The following is a 13,732-nucleotide window of genomic DNA, read 5'->3' on the forward strand; positions in this document are numbered from 1 at the left end:
AGAGGGAAGCTCAAGCTGAGGTATCATGTTATTATCTAGAATATCAAGTTTATATTGAATGTAAACAGCAAGATAAGTTAGCGTTGACAACTCACCGACTGTAACTACCATGGTGTCCCAGGTGGTCTCTCCACTAACAGCGGGATGATGTCCCAGCACAGTATCTATATTCGGTGAAAGTTCACCGAACCATGGAAAGTAATTTCTTTGGGCATCACTTTGTCCATTGGCCGTTTTAACTGATTTGTACTGTGCCCGCATTTTTTTCCCCCCGAACCTGTACCATTGTGCGCTGGATACACAACCTGGGAAGTTCGGCGAAATTCTGCCTTTGACACTGACCCCGCCTCAATCCCCAGTTGTTTGGCCCATGGGTAATCGGCGGGCCATTGGCCCTGTGAAAGCCCCGAGACGGCATGGTGAAGCCCCGGAAGTGATAGTGGGAACGCAACTGGCCCTGGCACGCACTAGCACACCCTCATTTGGCCCAATAGTGGAAAAGCGGCTATTGGCGGGCAACGATGGCCGACACTGGCTCATCTCTGAACCTTAAAGAGATAAACATCAGCTGTTTGTGGCATGCAAATTATATACAGTAGTATTATTCAGGAGGTCTGACTTATTTAATGGAATTTCTATAGGTAAATTTAATGGTGAAATACGTTGAGGTTTATCTTGCACAACACAAATTGCATTTTTGCCACTCTTAGTTGATATTTGGTGACTTTTTAAACAAAACACTAATGCTAGGGATGCACAATATATCGGTGGCCATTATATTTTCGGCCAATAACTGGAAAAATCGAAGTATTATTGTAGTGCAGATAGTGGAATTACAGCTAATATTTTGTTACAGTTTATTTTCTTTATGGCAGAGAATGCATCGGTGCATCCCTAACTAATATTTTCTGTGATATTCTTGCGATTTGAAAATCTATAATAAAAGTGATAATAACGGCAGTACTTATGTTGTTTTAGGCAGGGATGTCCTGACACCGATACTGGTATCAGAATCGTGTCCGATACCCAGCTCACATACTTGTACTCGTGCTCCATAAAAATGCTCTCATACCAAATACCAATACCATCTGGCATACGAAAGACAATCTGTAAACATTCAGCGCACAAATTAAAATCACATTATTCCGTAGTGTGATTATTAAACTGCAAAAGCTGCGATTTAATGAGATAAATATTTCATTTGAATGTGCAGCCCGCATTTCAAATGTGAGCACTTGTGAATATGTGGAGCCGGTGTAATGTTGACGTCCTTGTCTCATACATCATGAGCATCGCACGCTCTGTTTGTAGCAGATAACAGCGAGCAAGCGCTAATTCACTATGTAGTGTGCAGCACATACAGACTTCATATTTATTTAATAAAATAGCAGCCTTTTGCTGTTTAATAATCACATTGGGTCATGTAGTGACCTGCTTTTCCAGAGGTGAGAAAAAACTGTCAAAGACACACAGAAACGGAAAGGGCTTCACTCCAAAATAAAAGCTCAATTTAAATGGAAAAAATTGCAAAATAAATATATCACTACTGTATAGTTATGTAATATTCACTGTAATACTACTACTACTACTACTAATAATAATAATAAATCAATAGTAATTGTATAATATTTAAGCAATATCTCACATCTGTGATGCTCTGTTGTGCAGCACTCTATTTGACAAAAATAACTCCAATGTTGTATTTTGCATTGTGCTGTGAGGTTCTGTATAAAAGCTCTTCATTTGATAAAAAATAATACAATATTATGTTGAAAATTGATTGTTCCATTTTCATTTGATTAAAGTTTTAATGAACTGATTTATTTAGACACCATTTTAATGATACAATTGAAAAACTGTAGACATGGAATTAATCAAATCAAACAGGTATCGGTGAGTTCCAAAAAGGGAGTATCAGTACTCGTACTAGTTCTCCAAAAAATGGTATCGGGACATCCCTAGTCACAAGCAACCTACTGTTGCAATAGTCACCTCCCAATTCAAATGCAATCTGTTCAGAAAGTACGAAGGTAAAAAATACATGCTCTGACTAACTTTTGTGGTTACTGAAAAATGTGAAAACTCAATGAAATGTTCATGAAGTTGAAATGTATGTGTACACCTGTATGTAAAACGAATACAGATAAAAGTTAAAAACAAACTTTTACCTCTCTGCGTTGAGAGCCATTAGTTTGGCCACGTTGTAACAAACACGCGCCTCCAATACGATACAGTTCTCGTACGCCTGTCTGCAAGACAGAAATGAGCGAATCAACATCAAACGCACAGAACACACAAGAACGTGATTCATTAAAACAACTTAAAAACTAATAATAAACATTAGCCGTCTAGAAACAATAAAGCAAATACTGGTGCTTTGGACGTGAAGGTTTAAGCTGATGTGTGCAATTTTTTCGATGTTAAAATTCTTTCCCATATTTGAATTTTGGGCAGGGCTATCTGTTTGTACAACCAACAGAAAACGAAGGAGTTTTCTAGAGTCTGTTTGAAAACAGTAGTCATTTTTGCAATTGTGATTTTGGCATCGCTAGTGGCACAGAAATTACACACTTCAGCTTTAACCAAATTTCTCAAAATATCTAGTATCTCTCTTTAGTCATTAAAGTAAACTATCATCCTAAAATTGTATGAATTCAGAGATTATTGGTGTATGAAACAAGCTTCTCACAGGTAAAATGTCATTAGACACTTCAGTCTATTCAAAGTTGCTCCACAGCAACTCATCACAGTCATTTTTGGCAATGACAGCCGCATGTGATTTTTATTATTTATTTATTTATTTTCATCCAATTTGGAATGGCCAATTCCCAATGCGCTCTAAGTCCTCGTGGTGGCGTAGTGACTCACCTCAATCTGGGTGGCGGAGGACGAATCTCAGTTGCTTCTGCGTCTGAGACCGTCAATCCGCGCATCTTATCACGTGGCTTGTTGAGCGCGTTGCCACGGAGACATAGCGCGTGTGGAGGCTTCACGCCATCCACCGCGGCAACCACGCACAACTCACCACGCACCCCACCGAGAGCGAACCACATTATGAGGAGGTTACCCCATGTGACTCTACCCTCCCTAGCAACCGGGCCAATTTGGTTGCTTAGGAGACCTGACTGGAGTCACTCAGCACGCCCTGGGATTCAAACTAGCGAACTCCAGGGGTGGTAGCCAGCGTCTTTACCACTGAGCAACCCAGGCCCCCAGTAGCCGTAGATGTAGAGACAGCAGCTACTAGAATGACCCACTTAGGATATACGTATATGCGAAAGGAAACATCGATTTTTAATGCATAAGAGGAAATAGAGATATCTTACTCAAAATGCTGTTTTATATGGCTCTCTTCTGCATATTTAGAAATGCCGTTGATAAATAAAGTGCGTTTTACCTGGAGAAAAGAGAAAAAACATGTTATTGATGTTATTTATACATGCGAAGATGTTGTGGTGTCTATAAATCGAGATTAAAATCTTGCCACAGAAATGTAGGTCAACAGTATAGACAGACTTCATGAATATTTCATAAGCGTTACTGTATGCACCGTTGCAGCCGGATGTGCTGTAAACGTCACAAAAAGCCTTGAGATGTTACATGTACATTATGCATCTTTTTCCTATTATACAGAATGCATTAAAGGGATAGTTCACCCAACAAATTTAATTCGGGGAGGAAAAGACGATAAAATCTTCATTAATCGCTTTAAAATCATAGCTACAAAGACCAGATGCTAAAGTCATGTTTATGAGCAATGTCCGCTCTGAATATTTATAGTACTAATACAGTTGGTGCATATACCAGATCGTCTTCCTTGTAGTGCATCTTTGACGTGTGGCGTCGCATGCTGTAGACGGTGAGTAGCAGGTACATGAAGGCAAATGACGTGTGCAGCCACAAGAGGTTATTCCTGATGTACAAATAGAAAAAGACATGTTCATTAGAAACAGAATTCTTAAAATACATAATCATTGCTTCAATTAATGCAGGCACTTTCGGTGTATGGGGAAGTTTTTTTTAAACGAATATGAGGAATGAAACGTCTCACCCGGAATTCAGGTTGGCGATTGTTGTGCGCCCAAAGCTGTATGCATTGTTTTCTAAAAAAAAAAAAAAGAGAGAGGTGATCCATTTTATTAGTGGCCTGTGAGAAAACAAATAGTCAATATATTAATAACTACAGTTTTGACCAACACAAAATAGGTATCGTTTGAAAGCTTAGAAGCTCTACATTACAATGCATGTGACATTATGACCAAAACTGAACAAGTGCTTTAAAATTTGCAGACAAATCAGAAGTGTTCTGTTTTAATAATTTATATATATATATATATATATATATATATATATATATATATATATATATATATATATATATATATAAATGGCACTTTACATATTATTGCAGTCAGTTAAAACATCAAACTCATCAAATAGTCATGTGTCATATGTTGTTGGAAATCTCTCAAAGAGTAAAATACAACCAGCCTATATGTTTTACTCACAGACAAAAATATAGTGAGAAATAGCTGAGTAAATGTCTTGACAATTATGTTGGTGTTGCTTATATGCCGCATTTTGGCTTATAAATTCACGAAAAATAAATGGAACATAAAATACACCATGAGGTATATAATGCCAAATTAGAAAAATAAGAAAAATATAATTTGTTTTATTTTTTTTATTTTCTTTTGTGATTTTTCAGCAGTTTCTTAGGCTTAGAGTCTCAGAATGTATCATAATCTATATCATTAAAAAATGTGAAACGTTTTCTTTACAATGATACCAAACACTTGACCCTCCTTGTTTCTTTTGTCGAGTTATAAACCTTTAATTTTGGTTAAGTCATTGAAACAGAAAATCTTTAAAAACACCTTCAGAGCTTAAAGAGTTAAAGGAGAGTAAAATCTCAATTGACAGCATTTGTGGCATAATGCTGATTACCACAAAAATGACTTTCGACTTACAAAGTTAAAGTGAGGCACTTAAAATTGAGGTGAATGGGACCTATTTTTGAAGGGGTTAAACACAATGTGAAGCTTATAATTTTGTAAACGCACTTACATTAATTCTTTGGTTAAAACTTGTGTATTATTTGAGTTGTAAAGTTGTTTAAATCATTTTTACAGTTACGGTGTTGCGTCGTCATGGCAACGATGTTGTAAAATTGGCTATAACTTTACACAGAAAAGCTACTAAAATCATGTTAACACACATATTGTTTATGTCTTGTGTCTATACTTTTGAAACCGTATTTTAACGTTTACAGATTGACCCCATTGACTTCCATTGTAAGTGTCTCACTGGAACACAGATTTTTGCTTTTTTTTTTTTTTTTAAAGAAAATGAGGGACGAGTCAGAATTAATTTATGTGGTAATCAACATTATGCAAATTTTATCAGTTAAGCATAACCTGGAATATTCCTTTAAAATGGAAATCTTTATTAGAGGTCGACCAATATAGGATTCTTCCGATACTGATAACTAAGGTGTTGGAGGAAAGCCGAAAGTTTCTAAAATCGATATTTTTTGAAAGTGTTAAAAAAAAAAATTCCAACTGTGTTGGGCAGAGACACAGTGGCAACAAGAGTCCAAAATGAATAGAATCACAAATGCAGCTTATAGTGCAACCAAAATAATACCCAGAAAATCAAAGAAAAGATTTAGTGGACTTTTAACCCTTCCGTGGTCTTGCGGGTCATTTTGAAACGTTTTTAAAATGGTCCTAATTGGGTCCGAAAGATTTGCAAGACCAAGTACATGTATTACAATACAAATATGAGCAGTACTTCATGAACAGTAGATCGTCAGTGAGCATTTGTCATTAATGTCCGTTATTCCGGTTTTATCAAAACTTTTGTCCTTCTCTATGGGAACCGTATGTAAAATCAACAAACTAAACCAATAAACGTCTAATAATATTTATGCTTCATATGCGTCCTTTCTATGATGTCATCTCGATTTAATAATCACGCATTAGTCCATAAACAGTGACTGAAGTTTTTTTGTATAGCCTATAGCAGGGGTCGGCAACCTATAGCACGCATGCCAGCACTGGCACACGGAGGGGTAATCACTGGCACGCCAGCAACGGCGAGAGAGGAGTAGTCAATTTTATTCATATAAATTCTGCACCTTCATTCCAATCTACATCTTGATATAATCCTTCAAGATCACGCAGCGTGTTTTCATGAGGTAAACCCCTCTGCCTGATTTTGAAAAATGTATGACATAATCTAAGAAATATATAAGATTCCACACAATGTGATCAGTAATCAAATAAGCAAATTTGTGACATTAACAGTGTTCATTAAAACACTTTCACATAACACAGTCAATCCTCTGTGGTCACTGGAGGTGCCGGCGCGATCACCTGACTTTTTCCCTGATAACAGCCTAATGTGGTCATACAGATAAGAGTAAGACATCATTCGAAACTATAAAGGGTTTACTTTTATTTGTGTACACTCACAATAACAGCAAAACATTGTGGTTTTGTAAAATAAAGAAATCATACAGGATGCGCTTTCTGCCGTCTCGGTCTCCGTGAACTTCTGTCTGGAGCGCGTCACGAAAATGAACCGAAACTCAGCGTATACTCAGCGAAAACAAATATTCTCTGATTGTGTAGTCCATATGAAACCAACGAGAGGTACAGTCTTTCCCGTTTGAGCTCATTATCGTTTCTGGAAGAAGACACACTGTGAATTTACTTCAGAAGAAGAGCGTGATCCGATACGGCCTTTCTAACACAAAAAGTGTCCCATAGAAGTTAATTTTATCAGCGTAAACTGGAGTCTACAAAACCTATTATGTGTTTCATGGCCTTATTTCAATTACTTTAAAATTACTAACCACGCATAATCTTGATTTTCTCAGAAATGCAAACATTTACATCTTACGTTTGGAGGCTCTTATGTTACAACACTGCTGACAAAGTGATGCAGTTTATTTATTCATTTTGTTAATTATTCATGCTTGACATGATGACTTCAATCATGTCAACTGTATCTGGGCAAAATGTTGTACTGTTATCTCAAAGCAAGTTATGGCATTTGGAAGCAAGGTAGCCTTTTTTATCAAAAGTCCAAAAAAACTCTCCAAACAAGTGATCAGAGGGTTTTACCGAACTAAGAACTACGTACACTTGTAAATGCCACAATAAACCAGAAACATAATTACACAGAATAAGTAACAACTGTTTCAGTTGTGCGCATGGTAAATCAAGACCTGTCAATCGAAGCCATCAGTTCAATCCAAGCTGTAAAAAAGTGGCCGATTGGTCTCTACACATCGTCCCTTCCCACCATACCTGAGATCAGAGAGGATCTTATTTTCGGTTTAAGAGGTTAATCAAGTTTGCTGTTTGTTAACTATAAATGAACACATTAGCTGTTATGTTGTATTTAATTAATTTAATGTTGAACAGGTTAGCTTTTTTAATTAAATATGCTATAAGTTGATAACTGTAATTTTCTTCAATCATCTAAAATATGTTGCTTGTAAGTGTTTGCTTCAGCCAGTGGAAGGCATGGTACAAGTGTATGTGTGCACATGATCAGGATGGTACCACCTCTGCCTCATTCGGAGCCAGGAAAAACCCTGCATAATCATCAGGTTTTGCACAAATTTTTCACTCAAACTGTTATGCTGATAAAATCAATTGTAATGAAAAATAAACGATTAAATTAGAAAAATACAAAATAGAAACATTTTCACAAGTGGAGACAAAGTCCGGAAAATCACATACATGCACATATATATATACAGCTCTGGAAACAATTAAAGAGACCACTCCATCTCTATATGTATGGACACCATTCCAGTGTCTGTTGAATTCCTGCTTGAATTTTTGCACCAGGAGTGGCATAAAGTCACCCAACAGCAATGTGAAAGACTGGTAAAGAGCATGCCAAGACACATGAAAGCTGTGATTGAAAATCAGAATTATTCCAGCAAATATTGATTTCTGAACTCTTCTTAAGTTAAACATTGTGTTTATAAATGAATATGAACTTGTTTTCTTTGCATTATTCAAGGTCTGAAAACACGGCATCTTTTGTGTTATTTTGACCAGTTGTCATTTTCTGCAAATAAATGCTCTATATGACAATATTTTTATTTGGAATTTGGGAGAAATGTTGTCAGTACTTTACAGAATAAAACAAGCATGTTCATTTTACTCAAACACATTCCTATAAATAGTAAATCCAGAACATTGGGGTGGTCTCTTAATTTTTTCCAGAGCTGTATATTTTTTTTGGAGGGGGGAGGGGGGTTGGGGCGGGCATTGGCACAGCCATTAACCAGGAAAATTAAAAATGGCACTCCATGTCAAAAAGGTTGCAGACCCCTGGCCTATAGTGTAGTTTTAGCCTATATATATTCACCAGATGAAGGGTTTTAAATTCATTTACCTTAACCAGGTGACATCTTTTATTATTATTCACCAGATATGAAATTGAAGACATAATGCATGCACTGACGGGACATGTTTCTGTATATTCTGTATATATTTTTCTTTGCATGTCTTCGCTTCAAATTAGAACACTTGATTAATTAATCAAAATAACAAATTATGCATTAAAATTAGGATAAAATGTGTGTACATATTTAAATATATAATTCAAACTAAATTGTTATATAATGAGTGTTGGGTAAAAAAAAATTACTAACTACTTCTCTTAAATTACAATCAGATTACTTTACCAATTACTTCACTGAGAAAGTAATCATATTACTAATGACTTTTAAGTTACTTTCTAAAACAATTCAAAATGATGTCTAGTTTCTCCTTGTTCATTGTCGAAATGCAAACAGACGTACATATGAACATATGAATTCACAATTTAATTGTAATAAATAATGTTTTTTTTTTTAACTACTTGTTACCCACAAAATGTACTGACTGAAAGTCAGTAACTGTAATCGGATCACAAGAATTTCAAATGTAATCTATCGCACTACTTTTTGTGCCTAAAAGTAATTAGATTACAGTAACTAATTACTTTGTCATCCGATTACACTCAACACTGTACACTGTATAATACATAACAATAAAGTACCAGTAATGACTATTTTTGATAATCCAATTAGTTAAATGCTTTTCAAATTAAAGGTAGTTCATATTTTCTTGATTTATTTGGAACTTGATGAACGCAAACCAAAAGGTATGATTATTCATCAATGACTTCAGTGCAAAAAAAGCTTCACATTATAAAAAACTTGAGTTTATTACAAAACACAAACTCAGACACTCCTTCAAAAGCTGTTACTTTTTACCACCTTCCATTCATTTTCCTGTTTTTCTCCTAACCCACTCACTTCTTCCCTATATTTCTCTGCAACAGGCATCCAATTACGCAGTGTACAGATAGAAGTTCAATCTCATTACATGAGCTGTGCACTGTGGATTAACCTACACTGATAATAATCTATAGAGGGCAGAGAGTGCGACACAGATGCTGCTGACTGTACCTTTACCGTTAGTGCTGCTTCCAATAATGGACAAGAGTTCTTCTTTTACAGGGTGAAGAGAAAGAGACAGATAGCCAATGAACAAATATAAGTGGATAATGATGGGGGTCATTTAAAGGGTCGAGTGAAAATGATATTCTGGACTCTGTCGCACTGCACTGTTAATATTTGATTCAAGCACCAATATATGCTCTGGGGCTGTGGGGTTGTACTGATATGACATTTCTGGCGCCGTTAACGATAACTGATAATCAACAGTTTGTTGTGGCAGATAACTGATCATTTTACATTTTGCATTTAACTGGAACGGCTAGCTCATTATTTTAAGTAATTAAAAAATAGTTAAGGTCTCAACTAACAGAACACTGAAAAAAAAAAAAAAAAAACATTACTTTTACTCTAAAGACTGAAGTCACACAGTTTACCCCTGACCTCTGACCCCAGGACTCACCAAGCAGGTCGCCTGAGAAGTTGACAGGCAGAACGATGCCAACCGACAGCACGCCCACCACCACCAGCAGACCAATGATGTGGCGCTGGAATGAAAGATAGTGAACGGCATCTTCACCACATTTCTCCCGGATTTCCTCGTCTCTGCAGAGGAAGAGAATCATGTTAGTCATAATGAAAATAATTGAGGGAGTATGTGATACCCAAACCTGTATAAGTGCCCTACATACTTGATAGAAAGAGAAATAGAGTATGAAGTATATAGCATGGGGTATATATGGAGAGAGTGTGGAGTACAGAGAACAGAGTATAGTGTGTGGCGCATAGAGTACATGTGAAGTGTAGAATGTGGATTGTGGAGTAAGGAGTACAGAGTATTGAAGGGGTGAATAGCCAATTCCCTTTTGCTATTACAAGTTATATCTCACCTTTTATCCTCCTCATTTATTCTTATTAATCAATTTTCCATTTTTTATAAAAAAATTTACAATAAGGTGCAAGTAACATTTATGTCATCTGAGGGATGACTGAGGGTCTGATTTATATCAGGAATGCAATAACAGTGATTACACACTTTGCCCGGCTCCTGGAGGATATGCATTTATATTGTACTGCATTTAGTCACAAAAATATATATCTGTTATAATTATTACATAATCAATCTATTCTATTACCATTGGATTGTTTTAATTCAATCATTAGTAATTGTATGAGAGAGTGATTTTAGTTAGTTATTTTATTATTATCATCCATGTTTTTATGATTCATAAAAGAAACCATGGCATACAAAATATCTACATGTAATCATTGGAATTGGAACTTCGAGTTTCTTTATGATTTTATTGTCACATTGTGTGACTGTGTGCTGCATCTGGCCTTCTATACTTTGTGTTTCTCCTTATTCTGCCTTGCTTTTTCGCAGATATCGAGGCACCATATTCCATCGAGATTAACGAGAAGGCCTCCCATCCTAAAGGAGATAGCGCCTATCCGTTGCGATGTTTAACTCATTCAATGTTTGGATTGTTTATGGTGCCCTGTACATGTGACTGCCACTGTCAAAAACCTCAAAGGATTTTAATTACTTTCCTTGGTATCTTTTGGATAGCAAAAGAGGAGTGGTTATAACTTATAGCTAACTTGAGTAATGTTATGGCTAACTAATTATTGTTTGCACGAATGTGGAAAAAGACCATATTTGTAAAGTGCTAAGATGTTTGAAGTAATGTGTTGTACTGCGACACCTCTAATTCAATTTGCATATGACTATAATTGCTTGTAATGTTTTTGAATAGAGTGTTCTTCTTTTTCTTCTGTCTTTCTGAACTACTGGATTCCATTGATTGCAAACCTGGGTCTGAATTTTGATTCCTCAATATTCATATTGGGAACCCAAATGTTACCCCCTACAGTTTATGGTGGAGGCAATGTGGGCAACTTCTTCGGTGTAACCTTGATCAACCAATATTAAAGGTAAGATTTTTAATTTAAGTTAAGGTCTGTCTGGTGGAGACAGAGTAAGAGGTGTGTGGACGGGCATCACCCTGTATAATAATTAATAATTAATAATTTTATTTATCACACATTATACATTTGCACATATACAGTGAAATTCTTTTTTTCACATATCCCAGCTAAGCTGGGGTCAGAGCACAGGGTCAGCCATGATACGGCGCCCCTGGAGCAGATAGGGTCAAGGGCCTTGCTCAAGGGCCCAACAGTGGCATCTTGGCAGTGCTGGGGCTTGAACCCCAGAGGTATAAAGAGGGTGAACTTAGGACGGCGACACACACACACACACACACACACACACACACACACACATATATAAGATGTATGTGTGAGCCAGTGGCATCTCAAAACAAAAACAAAGGGGATTAATTCCTTCTAATTGAGTTGGAATAAAGGAAGACACACCAGGGAGAGTGGAGCCTGAATGCACTAAAATGGTAGTGCATGTGCATGCACATTTTGCCAGCAGGCATTTAAAGTTGGACACATTACAGCTTGCTCGATGTCTCCATTCAGATACGGGTACCCTGAGCTTAGAAAATAGGTAGTGGAGGATTTTAAGTTTAGATTAAAATAAATTGTATTGTTACTTTTATTTTATATATAACATTTAGGCAATGGTTGATCATGGATGCATTGAAATCTGCTTTTCAGCTTAATTTAAAGGAAAATAAATTTACGAATGATTTGGATCATCTCATGATCTCTACAGTTCCAATTTGCTGAAGTCGTGCTCCTAATACCTTGTTTTCTGATTTTTATTTATGGCAGCCTTGCCAGTATTGTGATGCTTTTTCCTTGGGTTTGATCTGTGACAATCATGCCAGATAAAATTCTAGCTCAAAGAATCAGAGAACTTGTTCTTGAGACTCAAGCGTACATGGATCTGTTGGCGTTTGAGCGTAAACTCGATCAAACCATCATGTGCAAGAAACTTGATATTCAGGAAGCTCTCAAGAGACCCATCAAGCAAAAACGAAAGCTACGTATATATTTATGTCCAACACCTTCAATCCGTATAAACCCGATGCTGAGGACAGAGAGGGAACTGTTGTGTCATGGGAACTGCATGTGGAGGGGGACTTCTAGAAGACACTGCTGTGTCCAAGTATGAAGCCACCAAACAAAAGAGGAAGTCTTTAGTGATCAAGTTGGACAAAGATTTGTATGGACCCGACAATCATTTGGTGGAGTGGCAGAGAATAGCTACAACTCAGGAAACGGATGGATTTAAGGAGAAGAGACTCGGAGATGTTGGTGTGCACTGTACTGCACTGCTCATGCTCGACTACCAGCCTCCTCAGTTTCAGTTGGAACCCAGACTGGCGCAGTTGTTGGGCATCCATCCATCAGGCACTGTGGCAGTATGTGAAGACCCAAAAACCACAGGACTCTCACGAGCGAGAGTTCGTCAGCTGTGATAAATATCTCCAATAGATCTTTGAGTCCCAGAGGATGAAGTTCTCAGAGATCCCTCAGTGTCTGTATGCGCTACTGATGGCCCCTGAGCCAATCATCATCAACCACGTCATAAGCATGGTATCATTGTTCCTTGCAAATCCCCTACTAATTCTCCTATGTGGCCTGTCAGTTAGCCTGATGGGAGTTGGCGTTTGACTACTGACTATACTGCACTCAATGCAGTTTCAACTAAAGTGCACAATCTAGTGGCCAACCCTGCAAAAATTCTCAATGAGATAGGATCTCAACACTCCTATTTCACTGCTTTGGATATTTCTAATGGATTCTGGACATGCCCAATAGCTTTGGAGGATCAGCCTAAGTTTGCATTTACCTGTGGTGGTCAACAATGGACATGGACTCGAGTCTAACTTTACTGACCCTATTTGTAAATTGCTGGAGGATGATGGATCCATTGTTTTGCAGTATGTAGACGATATTCTCATTGCCAGTCCTACAAAGTTTAAGCACATTTCTGCTGTTCAGAATGTTTTGAAGGCTCTCCAAAACAGGGGTTTCAAGGTGAATTTGAAAAAAGCTCAGCTGGCATTACCAGAGGTCACATATTTAGGACAGTTCGTTGGCATTCATGGCCAACGAATAACACCTGAATGGGTCAAAGCAATAATAGCCAAAACCACAAACTGTTACTGATCTAAGACAAGTAATGGGACTTTTGAATTACTCTCGCCAGTATATCTCAAAATACACTGAACTTTCTAAACTCCTCACTGAGGCCCTAAAGCCAGGGTCTGAACTGATTGACTGGACAGAAGAAATGGATGAGGCGTTTGTGAGCATTAAAGAGACACTTGCTTCTACCCCTGC

At 37.2% G+C, this 13,732-nt stretch overlaps 1 protein-coding gene across 9 annotated transcripts in view; it reads right to left on the minus strand.

Moving 5' to 3' along the window:
- The window catches only part of LOC127426023 (CSC1-like protein 2), an 86,686-nt gene that overhangs the window by 25,318 nt on the left and 47,636 nt on the right, over nucleotides 1–13,732 (minus strand). For all 9 annotated transcript variants that reach the window (XM_051672459.1, XM_051672462.1, XM_051672465.1 and 6 more), the window contains 5 exons: nucleotides 9,933–10,075; nucleotides 4,052–4,103; nucleotides 3,805–3,913; nucleotides 3,327–3,397; nucleotides 2,169–2,249 (listed from right to left, as the gene is read on the minus strand). In XM_051672459.1, the coding sequence (XP_051528419.1) occupies nucleotides 2,169–2,249; nucleotides 3,327–3,397; nucleotides 3,805–3,913; nucleotides 4,052–4,103; nucleotides 9,933–10,075 (456 nt within the window). The remainder of the gene's footprint in view (nucleotides 1–2,168; nucleotides 2,250–3,326; nucleotides 3,398–3,804; nucleotides 3,914–4,051; nucleotides 4,104–9,932; nucleotides 10,076–13,732) is intronic.

Source organism: Myxocyprinus asiaticus, chromosome 35 (genome assembly GCF_019703515.2).
Source record: "Myxocyprinus asiaticus isolate MX2 ecotype Aquarium Trade chromosome 35, UBuf_Myxa_2, whole genome shotgun sequence".
Classification (NCBI taxonomy): Eukaryota; Metazoa; Chordata; class Actinopteri; order Cypriniformes; family Catostomidae; genus Myxocyprinus; species Myxocyprinus asiaticus.